Source organism: Dendrobates tinctorius, unplaced genomic scaffold, assembly GCF_039654945.1.
Source record: "Dendrobates tinctorius isolate UK_male_01 unplaced genomic scaffold, ASM3965494v1 ptg000054l, whole genome shotgun sequence".
Taxonomy (NCBI): Eukaryota; Metazoa; Chordata; class Amphibia; order Anura; family Dendrobatidae; genus Dendrobates; species Dendrobates tinctorius.
Window position 1 is genome coordinate 18,583,705 of NW_027361722.1, and position 27,094 is coordinate 18,610,798.

The 27,094-nt window shown below is 44.6% G+C and overlaps 1 protein-coding gene across 1 annotated transcript in view; it reads right to left on the reverse strand.

Moving 5' to 3' along the window:
- The window catches only part of ABCG1 (ATP binding cassette subfamily G member 1), a 63,476-nt gene extending 36,647 nt beyond the window's left edge, over nt 1-26,829 (reverse strand). The window contains exons 1-2 of the mRNA XM_073577203.1: nt 26,724-26,829; nt 20,935-21,178 (exon numbers count right to left, since the gene is read on the reverse strand). Of these exons, the coding sequence (XP_073433304.1) occupies nt 20,935-21,178; nt 26,724-26,765 (286 nt within the window). The 5' untranslated portion in view covers nt 26,766-26,829. The remainder of the gene's footprint in view (nt 1-20,934; nt 21,179-26,723) is intronic.
- Nucleotides 26,830-27,094: the final 265 nt, after the last annotated feature.

Genomic DNA, 27,094 nt, shown 5'->3' on the forward strand with positions numbered 1-27,094 from the left:
CACCTTGTCATTACTAGAGTTAGGGACCGTCCTGCTTGGGGTCACCTTGTTATTACTAGAGTTAGGGACCGTCCTGTTTGGGGTCACCTTGTCATTACTAGAGTTAGGGACCGTCCTGTTTGGGGTCACCTTGTCATTACTAGAGTTAGGGACCGTCCTGCTTGGGGTCACCTTGTCATTACTAGAGTTAGGGACCGTCCTGCTTGGGGTCACCTTGTCATTACTAGAGTTAGGGACCATCCTGTTTGGGTCACCTTTTCATTACTAGAGTTAGTGACCGTCCTGTTTGGGGTCACCTTGTCATTACTAGAGTTAGGGACCGTGCTGATTGGAGTCACCTTGTCATTACTAGAGTTAGGGACCGTCCTGCTTGGGGTCACCTTGTTATTACTAGAGTTAGGGACCGTCCTGTTTGGGGTCACCTTGTCATTACTAGAGTTAGGGACCGTCCTGCTTGGGGTCACCTTGTCATTACTAGAGTTAGGGACCATCCTGTTTGGGTCACCTTGTCATTACTAGAGTTAGGGACCGTCCTGTTTGGGGTCACCTTGTCATTACTAGAGTTAGGGACCGTCCTGTTTGGGGTCACCTTGTCATTACTAGAGTTAGGGACCGTCCTGCTTGGGGTCACCTTGTTATTACTAGAGTTAGGGACCGTCCTGTTTGGGGTCACCTTGTCATTACTAGAGTTAGGGACCGTCCTGCTTGGGGTCACCTTGTTATTACTAGAGTTAGGGACCGTCCTGCTTGGGGACACCTTGTTATTACTAGAGTTAGGGACCGTCCTGCTTGGGGTCACCTTGTTATTACTAGAGTTAGGGACCGTCCTGCTTGGGGACACCTTGTTATTACTAGAGTTAGGGACTGTCTTCATTTGGGTCACCTTGTCATTACTAGAGTTAGGGACCGTCCTGATTGGTGTCACCTTGTTATTACTAGAGTTAGGGACCGTCCTGCTTGGGGTCACCTTGTTATTACTAGAGTTAGGGACCGTCCTGCTTGGTGTCACCTTGTTATTACTAGAGTTAGGGACCGTCCTGTTTGGGGTCACCTTGTCATTACTAGAGTTAGGGACTGTCTTCATTTGGGTCACCTTGTTATTACTAGAGTTAGGGACCATGCTGATTGGTGTCACCTTGTCATTACTAGAGTTAGGGACCGTCCTGCTTGGGGTCACCTTGTTATTACTAGAGTTAGGGACCGTCCTGTTTGGGGTCACCTTGTCATTACTAGAGTTAGGGACCGTCCTGTTTGGGGTCACCATGTCATTACTAGAGTTAGGGACCGTCCTGTTTGGGGTCACCTTGTCATTACTAGAGTTAGGGACCGTCCTGTTTGGGGTCACCTTGTCATTACTAGAGTTAGGGACCGTCCTGTTTGGGGTCACCTTGTCATTACTAGAGTTAGGGACTGTCTTCATTTGGGTCACCTTGTCATTACTAGAGTTAGGGACCATGCTGATTGGTGTCACCTTGTCATTACTAGAGTTAGGGACCGTCCTGTTTGGGGTCATCATGTCATTACTAGAGTTAGGGACTGTCTTCATTTGGGTCACCTTGTCATGGTGGCAGCTAAGCCCTTATGTTACTTATACAGTATGCACTATTACTATTTACTTACTGCAGGAGATTTGGTCATTTTTTCCCTAGGTTTTTGTGGCTCAGCTCTGCTACATCTCTTGTTGTGCTGCAGGCAGGCATGTGAAGGCAGCAGCATTACATCGGGTGTGTATACTTATGCACTGAGCCAGAGCGCTGCACAATCCTGCTTCCCTCTTAGCAACAAGGCAGGCGTCAGCCAATCAGCGGCCGGTGTATTCAGCCTGGATCCGATGCGGGGTTACTGTAGTGCAATGTCCAAGAGTAACCGGGGAGAGATGCCGGTGATGGGCGCTGCACCTCCACTGCAATGCACCTGCCGGGCGGCCGCCTCCATTGTCTGCTGGGGATTAGGTGATAAACTAGGGCACATCCGAATGGCGATGATACAGATGATACGACGCACACGGCTGATAATATCTGCAGATTTCCCCTACAAATAGCATTAACCAGCCGGCTGCTGCAATGGGATTGTCAGCAGAGTCCGGGGTTACTATAGGGCAAAAAGTCCTGAGCCTGAAATACAGCCTGCAGCTCCACGTACCGCAACCATCAGAGTGAGGAAACCGAACGCTGCCACAATGACAGGATAAAATCAGAATAATGTGAATTATAATGGAATAATATGGAAATAATACGAGCGGACGGCTGTGTGCAAGCGATGCGCTGCCCCTATATCAGTCTCTGGGGCCATACTGCACCCCCACATCATTAATTATGTATATACAGGGGGCTGTCACACTGCGGAGCTGAAATCCCCCAGGAACATGGGTTTTATGGTAAAATACTCCGTGTCGCTCGAAGGCTCCTATACAGAAGACACTATTACTGATCATAATACAGGAAAATACTACTAGTACCACTAATACTACACCGCAACCATTAGTGATAGTCTATACCACGGCCAGCACAAGTGATAAGGAAAATATAGGAAAACGTACTGCTAGTAATAATGACAATATCAGCAATAATGGTGTAAGAAATGACTAGTGGTAATAAATGATAAAACACTAGAACAGCCGCGCTCTCTTCTGCTGCTGAATCTATACTCACCTACTCTAATTGAAAGTTCGCTAATGTACCTCCTCCCTGCTGCTGAATCTCTGCTCACCTACCTTGATTGACAGCATGTCAGTGAACCTCCTTCCTGCTGCTGAATCGCTACACACCTAATCTGATTGACAGCTCCTCAATGTCCCTCCTCCCTGCTGCTGTTCTTTGCCCTCCTAGTTTAATATACAGATCCTCAGTGTCTCTCTTCCCTGCGCTTCTCTGCCCACCTAGTTTAATATACAAGCTCCTCAGTGTCCCTGCTGCTGCTCTTTGCCCATCTAGTCTAATTGACAGCTACTCAGTGTCCCTCCTTCCTGCTGCTGTTCTTTGCCCTCCTAGTTTAATATACAGATCCTCAGTGTCTCTCTTCCCTGCACTTCTCTGCCCACCTAGTTTAATATACAAGCTCCTCAGTGTCCCTGCTGCTGCTCTTTGCCCATCTAGTCTAATTGACAGCTACTCAATGTCCCTCCTTCCTGCTGCTGTTCTTTGCCCACCTAGTTTAATATACAGCGCCTCAGTGTCTCTCTTCCCTGCGCTTCTCTGCCCACCTAGTTTAATATACAAGCTCCTCAGTGTCCATCCTCCCTGCTGTTCTTTGCCCACCTAGTCTAACATACAGCTCCTCAGTGTCATTCTGTAGCTGCACTCACAAAATGCTCAATTTATTACTATGCAGTCATTATGACATGGATTTTTAAAGTAAGTACATCAGTCTCATCTGGTCTAACAGACCTATATAATCGTGTATGCAGCTGAATTGTGAAATCAGCTGACGGATCTGTCTTAATGATGTAGTTCACAAAGCGATTTTTCCCCTGTAAAGTCTGCTGTGTATTTGATTTATAAGCTTATTGAATACATTGTGACATTTTACTCATAAAAGGAGGAAAAAAAAGCAAAAGAGTGTACTACTAATGAAAAAAATACCACAATACTAATGACAGCAGTCATAATAATTAGCATTAACGTTTTTTCTCCGCGCTCATACATGTCTGTGCTACACAGCCAAGAACCGCGTGGTTCACAGGATCCTCGGGGGCGTGTCTTTAGGCTGCTTTGTACACGTGACGTGAGCCACGCCTTTTTGGCAAAGAGCATAAAAATTAGCACAAAATAAAAAGGTCCATATCTCTGGAACCGTATAGCGGATTTTAAAAAAGAAAAAAGTTCAATACTCAGGTGAAAAGCGGGGTTAAAGAAGAGCAAAAAAAGGAGCACTTTACACCTAATAACAGGTCTACAGCACTTTGCTTAACTTTGGATCCCCTTCTCTGTAGTTTGTTGGTTGTCCCATCGGTTGGATCACCAGCCCTCCTACATTTATTGCCTAGTCAATTTATTTAGCAGAACCCCCCCTTATTATAATTAAGTTTTAATAATTTTTGGTGTAACTGTATGGCGGAATTTTTTATGGACCTATTTAGGAACCATACGGTATTATTTTTCCACTGCATACCTCTGTTGCTCACCACTCTCTGTGCTACATGGGAATCATATAGCAGCATTAGAATCTCTTCATCATGGTGGAAACATAAAACACTAATTATATTAGAAAGTTGCAGAACTTTTCATTCTCCGATGATTTATAGGGGTCAGGATCATCCTGATTGCCGTCAATACATCTCAGACGTGGCTGCTCCTCCGGGGTGACATTGCGCCACCTCTGCAGTCCTCACCCTTCGCCCAGGCATTTTTTTGGCAGGTAAAATTCTAACTAGTACTTTTGGAGAAAAAAAAGGAAAGAAAATGTTTCGAGGACGAAATAATCATTGTCCCCTGAGGTCATTTATGAAACGCACCGTCAGGATGTCAGCACAGACCATGTGGCGGCACTTCACAATGTGAAACCAATTACACAGAACTCAGAGATTTCTTTCCCATTATTCGTATAAGCACCAACACAGACAGTAGCATTGTACAAAGAATTATTGCATAGCCTATGTAAGGTCAGGGCTATCAGGGTCACAATGCTCTAGTCTTATGCTTTAGGTCCCCATAGTGTTAGAGTTAGAAACCGGCACAGTAATGGGGCAAAGTATTTAGCTGAGCAGTGGCACAGTATTAGAAGGGAATTGGGGAACGGTATTGGGGATGGTAGCAGGCACAGGATTGGGGTAGTGGCAGGCACAGTATTGGGGGTAATGGCAGGTACAGTATTGGGGGTAGTGGCAAGCACAGGATTGGGGGTAGTGGCAGGCAATGGATTGGGGGTAGTGGCAGGTACAGTATTAGGGGTAGTGGCAGGCACATTATTGGGGGTAGTGGCAGGCACAGTATTGGGAGTAGTGGCAGGTACAGTATTTGGGGTAGTGCCAGGCACAGTATTTGGGGTAGTGGCAGGCACAGTATTTGGGGTAGTGGCAGGCACAGTATTTGGGGTAGTGGCAGGAACAGTATTGGGGTAGTGGCAGGCACATTATTGGGGTAGTGGCAGGAACAGTATTGGGGTAGTGGCAGGCACAGTATTGGGGTAGTGGCAGGCACAGTATTTGGGGTAGTGGCAGGCACAGTATTTGGGGTAGTGACAGGCACAGGATTGGGGGTAGTGACAGGAACAGTATTGGGGTAGTGACAGGCACAGTATTGGGGTAGTGGCAGGAACAGTATTGGGGTAGTGGCAGGCACAGTATTGGGGTAGTGGCAGGCACAGTATTTGGGGTAGTGGCAGGCACAGTATTTGGGGTAGTGGCAGGCAAAGGATTGGGGGTAGTGGCAGGCAAAGGATTGGGGGTAGTGGCAGGCACAGTATTGGGGGGTAGTGGCAGGCACAGTATTGGGGTAGTGGCAGGTACAGTATTGGGGTAGTGGCAGACACAGTATTGGGAGTAGTGGCAGGCACAGTATTGGGGGTAGTGGCAGGCACAGTATTTGGGGTAATGACAGGCACAGTATTGGGGGTAGTGGCAGGCACAGTATTTGGGGTATTGGCAGGCACAGTATTGGGGTTAGTGGCAGGTACAGTATTGGGGGTAGTGGCAGGCAATGGATTGGGGGTAGTGGCAGGCACAATATTGGGGGTTAGTGGCAGGCACAGTATTGGGGGTAGTGGCAGGTACAGTATTGGGGTAGTGACAGGCACAGGATTGGGGGTAGTGACAGGCACAGTATTGGGGGTAGTGACAGGCACAGTATTGGGGGTAGTGGCAGGCACAGTATTTGGGGTAGTAGCAGGCACTGTATTTGGGGTAGTGGCAGGCACAGTATTTGGGGTAGTAGCAGGTACAGTATTGGGGATGGTTTCAGGCACTTTTTTTTTGGGGGGGGGACATCAATGCAGAGAGAACAATACTGTGGAACCCTCAGACAGCATCATGGCATGATATTGGGATCAGCAGGCACAGCATTGGGGGTAGCATTAGAGGGTATAATCAGACACTATATGGGGGGGGAGTGGTGCAGCAGGTACAGTATTGGGGGCACTGGAAGAAAAACAACAAACTAAGCAAGAAATCAGAGCAGACCACCACAAACAATACTGTATATGGGGTCTGTGCCGTGCGTAGTACAGGACCACCACTGTGATTCCTGTCTGTACTTCCGATGCTCAGGCTGCTGTAGAGTCTTATTTGCACTGTAATAAGATCCTCAAGGAGCTGAAGAGTCGCTGGAGGTTTCGCTAATTGCTCGGATGGATCTGTGATGTGTAGAACGGGATGAGCTCCAGAGTCAGCGCCGGAAACCGCCAGGTGGTATCAATTCAATCAATGGGTCTGATTGTATTAAAAGCTGGTCCAGACCTATGGACGTATCTGAGCGAAGCAAGACCAAGAGGAAACAGCTCATTATAACCCTAAATACCGCCACACACTGTGCCCAGGTAATATGGGTGCAGTGATACTACCATCATACACTGCTAAACTACCACTATATAATGCCCAAACAATTCCGCCATACAAACCTAAAATTATATCATCATACAGTACCAAATAAAACCGCTATAGAATGCCCGAATATTACTCACATATGGAGCTCAAATTTATAGCGCCATACAGTACACGAATAATGCCATTCAGTACTTAAAAATCAATGGGTAAAAATATTCACACTCTGTGTAGCTCACAGCCCCAGTGACTAGAAGCGAGTGGCTGCAGGGAGAATATAACTTCATTTTCTCCCTGCGTCTGCACGTCCAATGTTTCAAAATGTATTTACCTGCAGATTCCCACTATAGCTCCGGGTGATTACTGTTTTTTTTTTTTTTTTACTAAAACTTTCTCTTTTTTCCCCAGAATTATGTGGCTAAACTATTGTGCCACATGGTGCATAAAAATATTTCCGCAACACTTCTGAGATATCATTATTCAGTACCGCAATGATACTACTAAACAATGCCCAGATGCATATGGAGACCAAATTTACAATGCCTTAATAAAACCACCATACAGTGCTCAAATATTGCCACGCAGTGTTTAGGTGGCGATGCATGAAAATTAATTTTACTCTATTCTAAAAGAAATCATTGCACATTTCCCAAATAATTCCACTATGAAATAACCAAATACTGCTGTCATACAGTCCAATTCATATAAATAATACCGCCATATAATTCTAAAATAACACCATCATATAGTACCCACATAATGCCACTGTCACAATCAAATATTACTGAATACATTGCCTATATTATCCAGGGTCTAAATAAAAAGCTCCATATTGTGCCATTATTACATGTTTTATTTGCACTGTGCAAAAAATTATTCACAAACAACTTCACAATAAAGTGTGAAAATAATACTGCCACACAGTGCCCTGAAGATTCTGTATTCAATTCCATAATATTATAATACAATACCCACATAACCGACATACCACATCCAAATGGACAGTGCCTAAATAATACCCACATTCAGACCCTAAATGGTGCCAAGTGGTGCTTAAATAATACCGTAATTGTTCTAGCCAGTGTCCAAACAAATGTTGTGCCATACATTTCTAAAATAAAATAATTTTATACTGTCCAAATATTACAGTACCCATAAAGTACCCATTGAAAACTGCCATATAGTGTCCATAAAATATCCAAAATATTATTTTACAGTACTCAAACATTACAGCCCAAATTGACAATGCTTAAACAAATCCCGCATACGGTGCACACATAGAGTCATTCGGTACTTGCAATACTTAAATAATTCCGCTATACAGTGTCCATACAGTTCTAAAATAATACTGTTATACACTACCCAGAAATTACTGTTATAAAGTTCATAAATCTTATCACATAAAGCACCAAATATACCACCATATTGTACCCAAAAAATTACTGCCTTATAGTGTCCATGTAATTCCAAATAGCTGTACCATACAGCGTTCAAATAATTATACCATACAGTAATCAAATAATACCGACATGTAGACCTTAAAAAAAAGTTCTATCATGCAGTAAACAAGTAGTTCTGCCATATAGTGTCTATATAATACTACCGTAAAATTGGAAATAAAGCAATATGGATAAGTTTTATGCACATTGTATGACGGTTTCGGGTAATTATAGGAGCGGTGGTATATTTGGTGCTGTATGTGATACTATTTGGGCACTGTATACACTAACATTTGGTAAGTGTATGATGATATTAGTGTAAAACTGTATGGCAGAATTATGTAGACACTGTATAGCGGAATTATTTCATTGCATTTAAATGGCACTATATCATGGATTTATTTAAAATCTGCCGATTTGGGCACAGTATGTCAGTAATATTTGGGCACTGAAAAACAATATTGGTTTGGAATCGTAAAGACACTATGTACGGCATTTTTCTTTGAGGACTATATGGGCGCACTAATATTTGGGTTTTATGTACGATTTATTTATACGGCTGCATTTTTTTTGCACCACCTAACGGTTTTATTAGAGGAACCGAATCTTGTATCGTTCGGCTTATCATCATTCGTAGGGCTACTGCCCATTTATCCCTCCAGATCACAGAAGTCAATCACATCCTGCTTTATATTTTCGAAATTCTACCAGGACAAAATAAAAAAAAATTAGAGCTGCATTCTGATTGGTTCCATTGAAGTCAATGGAGCTGAGTTGCAATACCACAAACTGCCTGCGGGAAAAGGTGGCGCTGTTTTTTTTTGTTTTTTTTTAAGAAAGCATCATTGTTTTCTGCGCATCCCCTTTAATATAAGCGCACAACCGTGCGATCCGATATATTATAATGCACTGGTATGAATGAGCTCGGCCATAAACCCGCACACTAGCGCTGTTTTTTTTTTCAGAATTATAAGGATTAGAAGGTTTAATTGCCTTCTAAAACACAGGAGGCAAACCTCCCCCAGGTCATGTCTTGTAATCTTACCCGATCCTGCTGGGATGGAGACTTATTAAGCTGAAGCTTAGATCTGTAAGCACAGTCCAGGCTTTACAACGATATAGATGTAGCAGAGCTGAGTTTGTCATTCAGGCTACATGGTCTGTAGGATTACATTTAAATGCTGCCTCACCTTGGTAATGCAATCTGCATAGTCGCTATGTAAAATCCCTCTTTGTAATATAGCTTCCTTTATTTTTTCCTATTTGGAAACCGTCAGTAAGTTGCTGTTGACGGATCTAATTGTGGCTTTTTTTCTTTTTTTTGCTTATTATTATTTTTCAAATTTTTTTTCTAGCAATCCAACGTCCAAATATCATGTAAAGGTATGAGATGGAAGCAACTTAGAACCCCTTTTCACGCAAAGCACTGAATTATTTGTATAAGATCCGTCAACAACAGCATGCTGACGGTTTCCTTTTGACAGCATACTTATTTTGTGCGCTGCACAAGACAAAAATGGGCTGTAAATAAGAGAAAACGGCATAGAATGCAGCAACAAATCTGTATGAAGCCGTCAGGACGTGCTGAGACTTGTAGTCCCGCACTCTACAGCGAATGTTTCCAACTTTTTCTTTAATGTTACAGAATGTTCTTTTCCACTTGATTTATAGTCTGTAGCTGCCAGTTACGGGCACTGGAACACGACCATGGACGGGGAGCAAACAAGGAAAGTTGTAACTGATTCAATGACAGCAAGCAGAGATCTTCAAAATGGCAAGAAACTAGAAGGATGAGAATTATTTAGCCATTGCATGGTGACATAACTGGGCACCGAATGGCGGTATATTGTGGGAAGTATATGGCAGTATTATATGTTTGTAATGGTAGTATTATGTGGACACAGTATGGAGATATTATTTAAGCATTCTATGGCAGTATTATATGAAGGTAATATTGTGTCACCTGTATATGGCAGTATTATTTGGATACTGTGTGTCAGTATAATTTCAGCATTGTATGGCCATATATTGTGGGAAATATATAGTAGTATTATATGGCCGTATTACATGGTAGTATTATATGAACACAGTGTGGAGATATTATTTAAGCTTTGTGTGGCAGTATGGTGTGATAGTAATATTATGTGAGCAATATATGGCAGTATTACTTGGATTCTGTATAGCAGTATTATTCCAGCATTGTATGGTAGTATTGTGTGGGAAATATATGGCCATATTATATGAGCCCTCTATGGTTATATTATTTGGATACTATATGAAGGTAACAGGCATCGTATGGTAGAATTGTGTAGGTAAACATAGAGCAGTATGATATGAACTCTATGTAGTAGTACTATTTAGACACTGTATGGAGGTGATATTCAGGCATTGGTGTGGTAGTATTGTATGGCTGTATTATGAGAACCCTTTATGATAGTATTATACGGATACTATATGGCGGTATTATTAAGGCATACTGCTGGAAACCCCTTTAAGAGGACAACAATGAAAATGTTCCCTGTTGATTTTGCATTGCCCCCTGTCAAGTAGGAGGAGGTCAGGAAGAAGGATGCTGTGCACTGAATACTGCTGGGGACAAACTGAGCTTTACATTTACATTAACAGTAAATCACCCGGTAATATGTAGTAGGATACAATAGTATATTACTTGCGAATTGTGCAGTGTTATGTGGGAAATATATGGCAGTATTAGTAATACTTTGAAACTTTAACTAGACATTTGGGCATCTATGCAGACACTATGTGCAGAATTACGGTACACACACCCCGTGTAGGAGTTTTATGTAAACATTGTTTGAAAATATTGAGTGGGAAATATATGGAAGTATTACGTGGGTTTTATAAGGCGGTATTATTTGGATACCGTATTGAGGTAATATTTAGATATTGTATGAAATTATTGTGTGGGAAATATATGGCAACATTACGTGAGCCCTTTATGGTACTATTACTGAGATACTATATGGCAGCATTATTTAGATACTGTATGGCAGTATTGTGTGGGAGATACAGTATATGACAATATTATGTGACCTCTTAATGGTACTATTATTTGGGTACTGTATGGCCGTATTATTTATGTATTATGTGGGAAATATATGGCACTGTGTGTGAGCTCTCTTGATACTATTGTTGGTATATTGTATGGCAGTATTATTTAGGCATTGTATAACAGTATTGTACGGGGAATATATCGTTGTGCTATTTGAGACCTTCATGGTACTATTATTTGGATACTGTATAGTGATATTATTTCAGAATTGTGGGAAATATATGGTGTTATTTTGTGAGCTTTCTATGGTACTATCATTGGTATACTCTATGGTGGTATTATATAGGTATTGTATGGTTGTATTATGTGGGAAATATATCGCTGCCCTCAATGGTACTACTATTTGGATACTGTATGGCGGTATTATTTAGATATTAAATGAGAACTGTATGGCATTTTAGGTATTGTGCGAGAGATGTATGGCATTACTACATGAGCTTTCTATATACTATCATTTTGACACTATCATATGGCGGTATTATTTGGGTATAGTATGGCTGTATTGTGTGGGAAATGCTTGGTAGTATTATTTGAGCCCTCTGTGGTAGAATCAGTTGGATATCGCATGGAAATGTTATTCAGGCATCATATAGCCATTTTATTTGTCTTCAAGTCAATGTCTTTCTTCAGCCTCTTGTCAGAGAACATAAAGGCGCCGTCTCCCCCCCCCCCGTGATATCTCGTGGATTTTCCTCTTTCTCGTTTTAATATTTTCTTTATGGTCAAATTATAGAAACTTTTTCTTTTCTACTTACAAAAACCTAAATCAGATTATGAAGCACTTACAAAATGGGAACAAGATAATCCTCGAAAATAAAGCGCCAGACACTTAATGCTCAGCGGAAAACCTCCCGATTACAGATTTGTAGAAAACTCACATTTCATCCGGTGGGTTTTCGTTTTGTAAAGGGGTCGAGATTAAAGGGTTAAAGGGGTTTTCCACTTTCCCATTTTTTGATCGGAGGGTTTACCAAAAATAAACTAAGCACAGGGCGATCCTTTGCTGGGATCATCAGCGATCGGCTGCAATTTGTAAGGAAATCTGACTGCAAGCGTTCAGTTTTCCTGCAGCGCCTCCGCAGGGAATAGTAGGTATTGCACTGTTCTCATTGAAATCAGTGGATTCTCTGTGTATTACAGGACAGGACAGGTCCTCCAGAGTGAGAGTCGCTCTTATTTATGTGATCTCTAAGAGATGACGATTCTAAAAGGGCAGTTTCTTCTATTACTATCCTATTACAGGTTCCTAGCAGTACTCATTCCACAAAGACATGAGACCGAGCTTCACCCCACAGGTCTTAGGCTGCGTTCACACGTTGTGGTTTGCGTTTTTGCAGCATTTTTTAATGAGCGTTTTTGCTGCAAAAACGCAAAAAAAAAAAGCACGCATTCCTATGGGATTCCGCAATGCTGTGCTAATGCTGCGGAATCGCATCGCAGAAAAAAACGCAGCATGCTCATTAATTTTGTGGAATCGCGGCGATTCCGCCCACATAGGAATGCATTGTTCTGCTTAATTTCCACATGAGGCTATGTCCACCATGCGAAAAGTAAGCAGAACATTTGCGGATGGTACCCACGGTCTGGAGGAGAGGAGACTGTACTCCGGGCTCTGGGTGCCATATCCCTGTAAAAAATAGAATAAAAAATCGGGTTATATTCAGCTTCCGGCGTCCCGCGCAGCCTTATCGATGCTCCCGCCAACTCCCGTTCCCAGTAACGCCTTGCGGCAAGGATCTGTGATGACATAGCGGTCTCGCGAGACCGCTACAGTATCGCGAGACCGCTACGTCATCAAAGGTCTCGCAAGGCATCGCTGGGAACAGGAGCATTGCAATGACCTGGAACGCTGCGCGGGACATCGGAAGGTGAGAAAAACATGATTGTTTATTTTTTTTATTATTTTTAACATTCTATCTTTTTACTACTGATGGTGCATAGGCGGCCTCAATAGTAAATGGTTGGTCACACTTGTCAAACACTATGTTTGACGAGTGTGACCAACCTGTCAATCAGTTTTCCAAACGATGCTACAGATCACTTGGAAAACGCTAGCATTCTGCAAGCTAATTACGCTTGCAAATCGCTAGTTTTTCAACGGGAAAATCGCGGGAATTTAAAATGCTATTTTCCCGTGGAATGGAATTCCGGAATTCCCACGGTAACTTCCTTCCGCGGGAATTCCATAACATGTGCACATAGCCTCATAGTAGGTACATAAGATGCCAAAATACTACCTATGCCTAAAAGGTTTCTTTTTTGCTGCTTTTTTTCTGCAGCCAAAACTGGATCTCTTGGTAAAAAGTAGATTTTACTGTTTTTTTGTTGTGCTTTTCAGGATAACCAAAGTTTAGCTTTGGTTACACCATGCATGCAGGGGTAATACAAGGTGTTAGGCCACCAATCCAAGACGTATGTGACACCATAAACATTTTTGGAAAAAAGGGCAATTTAACCAAGTTATGTAGTGGAAAAGGTTTTTTATATTTGAAAAAATGGTAACTATTCTGAACTAAAAAGTTCATAAAAATATATACAATTACAAATGTAAAAACAGCGGGGGGAGGTGAATTGGTCATGCTTAGTCTACCTAAGACATTGGCACTACATTGAGTTGGTCAAGAATTGCTTTTTCTCACACATTGGTAGGACACTAAGTTGGTTGGGCATTGTTTACTTTTACACATTGGTAAGACACTGAGTTAGTTGTTGCTTACTTCCACACATTGCAGGGCACTGAGTTGGTCGGGCATTGATTATTTTCACATATTCTTAGTGCACTGAGTATTGTTTAGTTGTACACATTGGTAGGGCACTGAGTTGGCCAGGCATTGTTTACTTTTACACATTGGTAGGGCACTGAGTTGGCCAGGCATTGTTTACTTTTACACATTCGTAGGGCATTGAGTTGGTCGGACATTGTTTACTTTTACAAATTGGTAGGACACTGAGTTGGTCGGGCATTGTTTACTTTTACACATTGGTAGGGCATTGCGTTAGTGTCACAGGGCAGTAGTGGGAAAACAGGTGACGAGGAACCTGGGCCCCTGAACTGCCCCTCAGGCTAAGGGGGTGCCCTGACTTTCCTTAACTTGGGGGTACACTTGATGGTAGTGGGGCCTAAGTCCCTGACCTGTCCCTATCACTTGTTTAGCCCTGAGCTAAACCCCCAACCCCCTCCCCAGGAGGTGAGACAGGGAAAAAGTGAACAGCACCAAAAACCAAAGGAAAGATAAAACAGACACCTCAGGGTTAAATCAATTAAAAAACAAAACTTAGGTTTATCTGCTGCAATGCACCGTACAGCAGAGTAATGCTCCTGAACTCAGCTTTTAGCAAAACCACCACTGCTCCTGATAAGCTGGACCACCACTGCACCAGGTAACTGCAGTCTTCACCATGGTTGGTAACAAAAGGAAGTGTATCACCAACAGCTAGCTGGTGTACCAGGTGACCTTATATAGGAAGGTGGGAGTGGTCACCAGCACCTGACTGACTAAACATGTAGTAACACCAGCTGCCACCGGGGGGAAAAACCCACCAGCAGACTAGCTAAACATGCAGTAACACCAGCGGCCACCGGGGGGCAAAAACTGATATTAACCCCCCCGATGGCCTGAAAAGAAAAAAGTTTACATCAAAGCAGCCCAAACTGACACAGATCCAAAAATGGTTTGTGACAGTTGACCGGGCATTGTTTACTTTTACACACTAGTAGGGCATTGAATTGGTCGGGCATAGTTTACTTTTACACATTGGTAGGGCATTGAGTTGGTCTGGCATTGTTTACTTTTACACATTGGCAGGGCACTGAGTTGGTTGGGCATAGTTTACTTTCACACATTGGTAGGACATTGAGTTGGCCGGGCATTGTTTACTTTCACACATTGTTAGGACATTGAGTTGGCCGGGCATTGTTTACTTTCACACATTGTTAGGACATTGAGTTGGCCGGGCATTGTTTACTTTCACACATTGGTAGGGCACTGAGTTGGTCGGGCATTGTTTTCTTTCACACATTGGTAGGACACTGAATTGGTTGGGCATTGTTTACATTTACACATTGGTAGGGCATTCAGTTGATCAGGCATTGTTTACTTTTATACATATCATTAGTTTAAAGGGAACCTGTCAACAGAAAAATTTGCTATTAACCTTCAGATGCAGATATAGGGTTAATAGTGTTTTTCCCTTTAATTAAACTGTACTAATACTAACATTCAGGCTCAGGTGAGGTCATCAAGACATTATGGTTTAAACTTGGGAAAATCAGAAAAATACATGGGTTTCACATCCTGCTTTTCTTCACTAAAAATGCTGCAATAATTTGTTGCTGCTTTTTTGCACTCATTGCTATTTATGAAAATATGCTACAAAAACGCTGAAAGAATTGACACACTTCAGTTTTCCAATTCAGTCAAGAAAAAAAACACAAGCAAGTGCACGAGATCTCTGAACTCTCATAGCTTTTGCTGGTATTGTAAAAAGCAGCTTTTAATTAGCATAAAAACAGCAGTAAAAAAAACTGCAGCAATAACGCAACATGTGAATACAGCCATAAGTTTTTTTGTCCCAGTTCACCTCTATTTTCAAGATCTCTGCTTGCTGCTTCCACAGCTGGTTAAATATATCAGTGCCCTTGGCGTCAGATAAACAGGAGTAGGACATACGTTCAGCCTGTGGATAGAAGCAACTATTTTTACATTCACTGACAGCAAGCAGACATCTTAAGAATTGATCATGGGCCATGGCGTAATGAAGTGATTTACCCGATAAATTTGAAGTAAAAAAGTTTCATTATCTAATATATAAAGCTCAAGTGTATGTGTGTGTATGTCCGGGATAGGCATCCGCACCGTCGCAGCTACAGCCACAAAATTTGGCACAGTCACACGTCTGGACCCCGAGAGCGTCCTAAGCTATGTTGTGAGGCGAAATTTTAACCCCACACGTTCCAATTCACCAAACAATAATGCCCCTATCTACATAATGGGGGAAAAATGTGTGTGTATCAAGCCCCGCCCCTCATTATTATGTCATAATGGTTGACTATGGGATGGAGGATATGTATGACGGGTATATGGGCACGGGACTATGGGATGGAGGATGTGTGATGGGTATATGGGCACGGGACTATGGGATGGAGGATATGTATGACGGGTATATGGGCACGGGACTATGGGATGGAGGATATGTATGATGGGTATATGGGCACGGGACTATGGGATGGAGGATGTGTGATGGGTATATGGGCACGGGACTATGGGATGGAGGATGTGTGATGGGTATATGGGCACGGGACTATGGGATGGAGGATATGTGTGATGGGTATATGGGCACGGGACTATGGGATGGAGGATGTGTGATGGGTATATGGGCACGGGACTATGGGATGGCGGATGTGTGATGGGTATATGGGCACGGGACTATGGGATGGAGGATATGTGTGATGGGTATATGGGCACGGGACTATGGGATGGAGGATGTGTGATGGGTATATGGGCACGGGACTATGGGATGGAGGATATGTGTGATGGGTATATGGGCACGGGACTATGGGATGGAGGATGTGTGATGGGTATATGGGCACGGGACTATGGGATGGCGGATGTGTGATGGGTATATGGGCACGGGACTATGGGATGGAGGATATGTGTGATGGGTATATGGGCACGGGACTATGGGATGGAGGATGTGTGATGGGTATATGGGCACGGGACTATGGGATGGAGGATGTGTGATGGGTATATGGGCACGGGACTATGGGATGGAGGATGTGTGATGGGTATATGGGCACGGGACTATGGGATGGAGGATATGTATGATGGGTATATGGGCACGGGACTATGGGATGGAGGATGTGTGATGGGTATATGGGCACGGGACTATGGGATGGAGGATATGTGTGATGGGTATATGGGCATGGGACTATGGGATGGAGGATGTGTGATGGGTATATGGGCACGGGACTATGGGATGGAGGATATGTGTGATGGGTATATGGGCACGGGACTATGGGATGGAGGATATGTGTGATGGGTATATGGGCACGGGACTATGGGATGGAGGATGTGTGATGGGTATATGGGCACAGGACTATGGGATGGAGGATATGTATGATGGGTATAAGGGCACGGGCCTATGGGATCGTGGATATGTATGACGGGTATATGGGCATGGGACTATGGGATGGAGGATATGTATGATGGGTATATGGGCATGGGACTATGGGATGGAGGATATGTATGACAGGTATATGGGCACGGGCCTATGGGATCGTGGATATGTATGACGGGTATATGGGCATGGGCCTATGAAATGGTGGATATGTATGATGGGTATATGGGCACGGGACTATGGGATGGAGGATATGTATGATGGGTATAAGGGCACGGGACTATGGGATGGAGGATGTGTGATGGGTATATGGGCACGGGACTATGGGATAGAGGATATGTATGATGGGTATAAGGGCACGGGCCTATGGGACCGTGGATATGTATGATGGGTATATGGGCATGGGACTATGGGATGGAGGATGTGTGATGGGTATATGGGCATGGGACTATGGGATGGAGGATATGTATGATGGGTATAAGGGCACGGGCCTATGGGATCGTGGATATGTATGACGGGTATATGGGCATGGGACTATGGGATGGAGGATATGTATGATGGGTATATGGGCACGGGACTATGGGATGGAGGATATGTGTGATGGGTATATTGGCACGGGACTATGGGATGGAGGATATGTGTGATGGGTATAAGGGCACGGGACTATGGGATGGAGGATGTGTGATGGGTATATGGGCATGGGACTATGGGATGGAGGATATGTATGATGGGTATAAGGGCACGGGCCTATGGGATCATGGATATGTATGATGGGTATATGGGCACGGGCCTATGGGATCGTGGATATGTATGATGGGTATATGGGCATGGGACTATGGGATGGAGGATGTGTGATGGGTATATGGGCACTCGACTATGGGATGGAGGATATGTATGATGGGTCTATGAGCACTCGACTATGGGATGGAGGATATGTATGATGGGTATATGGCCACTGGACTATGGGATGGAGGATATGTATGATGGGTATATGGCCACGGGACTATGGGATGGAGGATGTGTGATGTGTATATGGGCACTCGACTATGGGATGGAGGATATGTATGATGGGTATATGAGCACTCGACTATGGGATGGAGGATATGTATGATGGGTATATGGCCACGGGACTATGGGATGGAGGATATGTATGATGGGTATATGGCCACGGGACTATGGGATGGAGGATGTGTGATGGGTATATGGGCACTCGACTATGGGATGGAGAATATGTATGATGGGTATATGGCCACGGGACTATGGGATGGAGGATATGTATGATGGGTATATGGCCACGGGACTATGGGATGGAGGATGTGTGATGGGTATATGGGCACTCGACTATGGGATGGAGGATATGTATGATGGGTATATGGGCACGGGACTATGGGATGGAGGATGTGTGATGGGTATATGGGCACTCGACTATGGGATGGAGGATATGTATGATGGGTATATGAGCACTCGACTATGGGATGGAGGATATGTATGATGGGTATATGGCCACGGGACTATGGGATGGAGGATATGTATGATGGGTATATGGCCACGGGACTATGGGATGGAGGATGTGTGATGGGTATATGGGCACTCGACTATGGGATGGAGGATGTGTGATGGGTATATGGGCACTCGACTATGGGATGGAGGATATGTATGATGGGTATATGGGCACGGGACTATGGGATGGAGGATATGTATGATGGGTATATGGGCACTGGACTATGGGATGGAGGATGTGTGATGGGTATATGGGCACTCGACTATGGGATGGAGGATATGTATGATGGGTATATGAGCACTTGACTATGGGATGGAGGATATGTATGATGGGTATATGGCCACGGGACTATGGGATGGAGAATATGTATGATGGGTATATGGCCACGGGACTATGGGATGGAGGATGTGTGATGGGTATATGGGCACTCGACTATGGGATGGAGGATATGTATGATGGGTATATGGGCACGGGACTATGGGATGGAGGATAATTTTAATTTGCTATAACTAACCGCAGTTAGTTACTATGCCCGGGCAGCGCCGGGCTCTTCAGCTAGTTATCAATATATCTGCTTGCTGTCAGTGAATGAAACCTGTCTCATTTACATGCAATTACCCTTAATACAGCTGAGGGTTTGTGACAGTTGTATCCAATCTAAGCAAAATACCTGTGATCTGCACTGACACATTGTAGCAAAGTATCCGGGTTTATGCTGGAATTATTCTCAGATCACCTCAGACTGGATACAATTGTATCAAACTATCTTTAAATGTTTTCAGCCTATGGATATATTAGAGAATGTCCTTCTTCAGAGGCAGCAAGCAGATATATTGAAAATAGTAGTAAGGAATTGAAATCTCAAAGAATAATAGAAAGTTATAGCCTTGGGAACAATGATGGGCACGGCACCCGCTCCTCCTGCACATGGGGCAATGACGCCTTGGATATCCAGATGAGTAAGCTAGAAGGCAGCACAAACTGAGCTCGCTACTTATTATCTGATCTGATTCATCGCTCGTATTAAAAGTCAGCGGGCTATAATCATAGGTGAGAACACTGCACTTAGCGAGGTGGGAACACGGGTCGGCACGCAGCCCACTGAATAACCCGCAGTGCCAACCTGTAATTTACCTTATTAAGGATGATGGACAGCAGGTAACAGAGCCATTTATAGGGGAGCGCGGAGCATTTCGGGGTCTGAGAGCAGCACATCGCTCCTTTGGTATCTGGAGGATTAATATGTGAAATCCAATATTAAAGGGGATGTCTCATCCGGATAAATTGGAGGAAAAATGCAAAAAAAATCCTCAAGATCAGAGGGATTTTTTCATTCTATTGTGTATGGCTCGTTGCCTGCTTTACCGCTGCAGTCAATCATCACTGGCCGGTTTCCTAAGAAGGGAGGGCGCGTGCATGTTTTTCGTTTTAGAGCTTGGAATCGCTGCTCCAAGGCTCCAGCTTCAGTATCCCTGGCTGCACTCCTCTGATTTTGTGCACAGTTTGGTCAGGCGGCTCAGGAGTGTCACTGGTCTGAACTGTCAGTCATCAGGAGCGCACTGCTCCCGGGCAAGCAGGAGGAAGAGGAGCGTTGCACTCCTGAAGAAAGAACATAAGAAGACCTTTTTAAAGATTGACTTTTCTATTCTAAGAGACTATGAAGGTGGATGGCGGGATCGCAGGATAAAACTATAAATACCCGGAGTGGCCACCATAAGATCGCCTGAATTCTGACCTATAGGTGGCTCTATTACAAAGGGGGGTCCAAGAATGTAGCTCTTAAAGGGAATCTGTCAGTAGGTTTTTGTTATGTAATCTGAGAACGGTATGATGTTGGGCAGAGACCCTGATTCCAGGGATATGGCATTTATTAGGCTGTGTTTTGCTGTTTCCAAAAAAATCAGTGTTTTATCAGCAGGAGATTATCACTACAGGACTAGGCGCCTTGTGCCTCCTGGTCCAGCCCTGCAGTGATTGACAGCTTCTTGTCAATATACAGTGGACACGGAAAGGTGACAATCAATGGTGTAGGCAGGGTTCTACAGGGATCAGCATTCAGAGCTCTGCTAGATCTGCAGCACAGTAAACTGTGATTCTATAACAACTGCTGCACACAGGAAACTAAGTGACACAGGGCTGGAATCAGGTTCTCTGACCCTACATCATACTGCTGTTAGATTTCATAGCAAAGAAACCTGCTAATCTCAGCGTCAGGACGCTGCTCTCTGAAGGACACGTAACGCGTTGCGCTATCACTAGACACGAGGACATTTTTCACTTTTAACGAGACGTCGCCGTCCGCGATTTCTCCTCCGGTATCGATCATTACCTTTCTTTTTCCACCACGGCCCTTCAGGGATAGAGAAGGAGAGATCTTTGAATTCGATATTCACAGCCGGCCTACGGGGTAACGAGGAGAAGCGCTGAGCTTCCGTCAGGCTGTTGTCCACTTTCTTTAAATGTCCATTAAGCAGGGGGGTGTCTTGACTCCCAGCGCAGCCGGAGACCACTTCATCCAGCGACACGCAGACTGACTTTGGGTCTGACATTGCAGCGGCGGGGATGCTAGAATTCTGCGGATACAAAAAAAGACGAAAACCAGTGTAAGTACATAAAATATAACACTCATGAGACTTAAAGGGCCAGCGTCACCAGACTTGTTCATCCCACTTTGTCTTTAGATTTAAAGGGGTTGTCTGGATTCAAGCAAGAACAGCATCAAACACCCTATTATCATATTCTGGGGGGGAGTTCTTTATTTCTCACCTTCTTTAATTCAAGGTAGAAATGATAAAGCGCGTCTTCTTCTCGTCCATAAATAACCCAGACAGTGTAATACCTCTTCTCTCCTGTGGGGGTGCTGCAGGGAAACTAAACCTACCATGATTTCCCACTTTTTTTCCAGCTGATCGCTCATTTTTGGAGCGTTTTATAAACAGTTGTACCCATTTACAAACAACCAAAAAAAAAAACACCTAAGCACTCCGGACATTTAATTAGGCTCAGGCTCCTTAAAGGGATATTCCAGTTCCATCAAATAAAGCGCTATCATTACATACTGAAAACTTTGGTAATTTTCCCATACAACTTGCGTATAAGGACTCGTTCCAAGATCTCTGCTTGCTGTCCTCGAAGAGTTAAATGTTCTAAAAGTTTTTGTAACTTTTTTTTTTTACATGTATTTTTACATTTTTTTGCTGATTGGAACAAAAAAGTCCTAATATTCACATTTTATATGTTAAATGTATTGATTTTTACTTTTTTTTCATTGATTGGCACCTGTAAGTCTTAATTTTTGGCTTTTATATGTTGCCGCCTTATTTTTGACGTAAGAAAGCGAAGGTACTAATTGATAGAAATTTGTGACTTTCAGGCACAGCTCCTTCTTAAAAGATGAGTATTGGGAATATTAGTATGGAATGTGGGAAAATGAGGCTTTTAGGTAAATTGCGCCATTTTTTCTGATCCCGGAGTCGCTCTTGCGTCTTTCTTCCCGCAGCAGATGGCGGAGCTACTTGTGATGCCAGATTACACAACGTGCCGGGGCTCGGTGGTATCGGATACCAATCGACAGTACAAAAAGTTCAAATCTTTCTCGTCTGGATCCCAATGATCAAATATCTCCCCGAGGGCACAAAAGACAAAACCCTCAACGATCGGGTTACCCTGCTGGAAAATAGAGCGCGCCGAGGGCAGGAGATCTGCATCCCGATTCCAGGCTAAATCAAGGCCGCCCATTGAACAGTGCCGCGACCGAGACAAGGGATGAATGTGCCCGCGCCAGTTATGGAGGCGGCTCATTCTAGAAAACATCCAGAACACTGCGCCCATGAGATACACAAGGAGAAAAGGGAGGTGTAAAGGGGCAGTAAATGTGCCGCCATATCGGCTGTCAGAAATCACGATCGTATGACATAATGACCGGCGGCTCCAATATGGCGCCACTTTCTGTTGTCGCTTTCGCAAAAATTGCAACAAAAAAAGAAACAATGCGATGTAAAGGAAATCTAGATAGTGAATGTGCGCCCCATGATGTGTGCGGACGGCGGCGGCTCGGGGGGGGTTCACATCAGGTTGTGCCGGGAAGAAGCCGGGATTGTGTGAGGATCCGGCGCTCAGCCGCTCCGACTAATCTGCTTTTGTGATTCTGTCACCGAATGAAAACTGTTCAATGGCCGCTGGCAAAACAGAGAGCGGGCGCCGCGCCAAGTGCCAGCGACATAGTCAGCCCTCCGAGGCTGCGCCCGCAGACAGGAGGCCAGAGAGGTACCAGCACCATGTTGGGGTAGTAGTGCTCTATAGGGTATAATATGGACATGTTGGGGGTAGTAGTGCTCTATAGGGTGTAACATGGACATGTTGGGGGTAGTAGCGCTCTATAGGGTGTAATATGGACATATTGGGGGTAGTAGTGCTCTATAAGGTGTAACATGGACATGTTGGGGGTAGTAGTGCTCTATAGGGTGTAACATGGACATGTTGGGGGTAGTAGTGCTCTATAGGGTGTAACATGGACATGTTGGGGGTAGTAGTGCTCTATAGAGTGTAATATGGACATATTGGGGGTAGTAGTGTTCTATAGGGTGTAATATGGACATATTGGGAGTAGTAGTGCTCTATAGGGTGTAATATGGACATATTGGGGGTAGTAGTGCTCTATAGGGTGTAATATGGACATATTGGGGGTAGTAGTGCTCTATAGACTGTAATATGGACATGTTGGGGTAGTAGTGCTCTATAGGGTGTAATATGGACATGTTGGGGGTAGTAGTGCTCTATAGAGTGTAATATGGACATGTTGGGGGTAGTAGTACTCTATAGAGTGTAATATGGACATGTTGGGGGTAGTAGTGCTCTATAGGGTGTAATATGGACACGTTGGGGTAGTAGTGTTCTATAGGGTGTAATATGGACATGTTGGGGGTAGTAGCACTCTATAGGGTGTAATATGGACATGTTGGGGTAGTAGTGCTCTATAGGGTGTAATATGGACATGTTGGGGGTAGTAGTGCTCTATAGGGTGTAATATGGACATGTTGGGGGTAGTAGTGCTCTATAGGGTGTAACATGGACATGTTGGGGGTAGTAGCGCTCTATAGGGTGTAATATGGACATGTTGGGGGTAGTAGTGCTCTATAGGGTGTAATATGGACATGTTGGGGGTAGTAGTGCTCTATAGAGTGTAATATGGACATGTTGGGGGTAGTAGTGCTCTATAGAGTGTAATATGGACATGTTGGGGGTAGTAATGCTCTATAGAGTGTAATATGGACATGTTGGGGGTAGTAGTGCTCTATAGGGTGTAATATGGACATGGGGTAGTAGTGCTCTATAGGGTGTAATATGGACATGTTGGGGTAGTAGTGCTCTATAGGGTGTAATATGGACATGTTGGGGTAGTAGTGCTCTATGGGGTGTAATATGGACATTTTGGGGGTAGTAGTGCTCTATGGGGTGTAATATGGACATGTTGGGGTAGTAGTTCTCTGTAGGGTGTAACCTGGACATGTTGGGGGTAGTAGTGGGTGATGCAGTTGAGCACATGGTGTTAAGGAGGAGCCCGGCAGACCCCACAGACCCCACAGTAGATCAGTGGGACCCGCTTCGCTTTGTCATTATTCCGGCCGCGCTCTGCGGAGGTGACGGATCCGGCAGGTTTGTGGTTCGGTCTCGGAGAACAGTCACTGTAATGAAGCCGGAAACAGACGACGTAAAAGCATAAACAGAATGGGAGGAATAGGGCTAAGCAACAGCACATGTGAAAAAGACTTGGGTATACTAATAGATCACAGACTGAATATGAGTCAACAGTGTGATGCAGCAGCAAAAAAGGCAAATGCAATTCTAGGATGTATTAACAGAAGCATACAGTCTAGATCACGTGAAGTCATTATTTCCCTCTACTCCTCTTTGGTCAGACCTCATCTGGAATATTGTGTCCAGTTTTGGGCGCCACATTTTAAAAAAGACATCAACAAACTGGAGCAAGTTCAGAAAAGAGCGACCAGAATGGTGACTGGTCTGCAAACCCTGTCTTATGAGGAAAGGTTGCAGGATTTGGGAATGTTTAGCCTGCAAAAGAGAAGACTGAGAGGAGACTTAATAGCTGTCTACAAATATCTCAAGGGCTGTCACATTGTAGAAGGATCAACTTTATTCTCATTTGCACAAGGAAAGACTAGAAGCAATGGGATGAAACTGAATGGGAGGAGACACAGATTAGATATTAGAAAAAACTTTTTGACAGAGTGATCAATGAGTGGAACAGGCTGCCACGAGAAGTGGTGAGTTCTCCTTCAATGGAAGTCTTCAAACAGAGGCTGGACAGACATCGGACTGGGATGATTTAGTGAATCCTGCATTGAGCAGGGGGTTGGACCAGATGGCCCAGGAGGTCCCTTCCAACTCTACGATTCTATGACGTCAGAGCGACGAGAAGCCGAGACTTCTGCTTAGTCTCATTATTTGCTGCTTCATTAAGAAACTTTAACTGCTGAGAAAATGTTCCAGAAGAAGGAGAACAGCGGCCGAGGAGCAGACAAGTGTCATGGGATATTTATGAGAACACAGCCTGTTTTGTTCCAAAAAAAATAACACTTTGCTTTTATATTCCCACTGACAGCGTGCGAGGAGGGCGGGACGAGCTGTGTTTTTATGGACATTAATTTGGGGTTCATGTAACGAGTTATTTAACTTTGTTGGGTAAAAACAGCACGAACCAAAAGAGCGAAAAGTGTTTTCCATCTTGGACAATCTATATTTGTCTATATATTATCTATCTATCTATTATCTATCATCTATCTATACATTATCTATTACATATCTGTTGATCTCAGCTATCATCTACTATCCATCTTATTCCACTATTCCATTCTATGAGACATTCCATGTACAGCACAGATCATCCCCATGTATCAGTACAGTGTCACCCATTCATGGTCCCATTTTCTTTCCTTTCCCCCATTGCTCCTTCCTCCCTATGTCTGTGCCCACTGTGCTGCCCTCCCCCTCCCCCGGTCTCTGCCCTGTCCGGGGCCAGCTCTGCTCTCATGTCATCAGCTTGGCCTCTCTCTCTTCCAGGAGGCTGCCTGGAGCTGGCCCTGCGCCTGCGCACTGCATCCTGAGCTCAGAGGTAACTGTCGGTCAGCAGCAGCCGCTCAGCTCCGCAGGTGCCCACAGGCTGCAGCCAGCCAGGAAGCGTCTCACATTCCCACGAAGGGTTAATCCTCCAGGACTTGTGCATCCCATCTCCAATTGCCCATTATAAAGACCAGATCGCCATTAACCCCTTGGCAACCAGGTCCCATCTGCAGCATTTTAAAGAGAAAGTCCTGAAAATCCATTGATGGATGGAAAGGGACTGTCAGCTGGGCACTGCAGGGTTAACGCTGGATGGCCGCCACACTGGAGGCATCAACCATCGCTTCCATTCATTACTGTCACAGCACCTATAATATAGGAGGAAGCCAGGGACTACAAGTCCCAGCAGGCAATCGGTGATTCTATGCATGGTGTAGAACTACAAGTCCCAGACAAAAACCGTTAATTGCTGAAGGAAAACCACACAATGGACCCAAGTGTCAGATGACAAAAACAAGCGGTGGTCCCTCCCCCTGCTATAGAAGGACTGCAAGTCCCAGCAACCAGTGATTCTAGGCATGCTGTAGAACTACAAGTCGCAGAAGCAAAGCCGCTAAATACTGAAGTCCTGCACACTAAATACAAGCATCAGATGACGGCAGCAAGCAGCGGTTCTCCCCCTGCCACAGAAGGACTACAAGTCCCAGCAAGCGGGCAGTGTCTCTATAGATCACGGAGAACTACAAGTCTCAGGATTTCCTACCCCAGTGCAGCTGTGACCTTGGGGCGTTGTTTCAGATGGCTGGGATGATGAATAGATGTAATGCCAGGCAGAGCCGAGGTCGGGGTGGGGGAGCTGTGCACAGTCCAGGGGTCTCTGCCCGGGACGGGAGGCAGCAGAGCTCCGACAATCCCAACTCTGCTACATCCACACAAGAGACGGCACACAGCCCCGGACACAGGTGTGAGTGGAGATGTAGATCTGTACTGACTGTGGTATATGGCCCCCGGAGAGTCTGTGGCAGCACCGGCACTCACCATGGTGGAGGGCGCGCTGAAGGCAGCAGTCAGGCAGGCCATCCCCTGCCCCGGCCGGGCTCGGTGCGCTGTCTACAGCTGCTGGTGCTGAACTGACGGCTCTGGCTCCCGCCCGGCAGCGCCCTCTCGCGGACTCCCTCGCAGTCCTCGGCCGCTGATTGGCAGGTGCCGGCAGATGGACAGGAGCCTCTGGGTGCAGCTAAACGTGCTCTTGTTGTCTTCCCAGTCTCCTTCATGTGTCATTATCTCCACAATGTTTTCTCAATGAGCTGTCAGCTCCTGGTGCTGCAGACGGAAGAGGAGCCCTGTGGTACAGCGGGGGAACTACAAGTCCCAGGAGACAACTAATGATACAATGTATACAGGGGAAC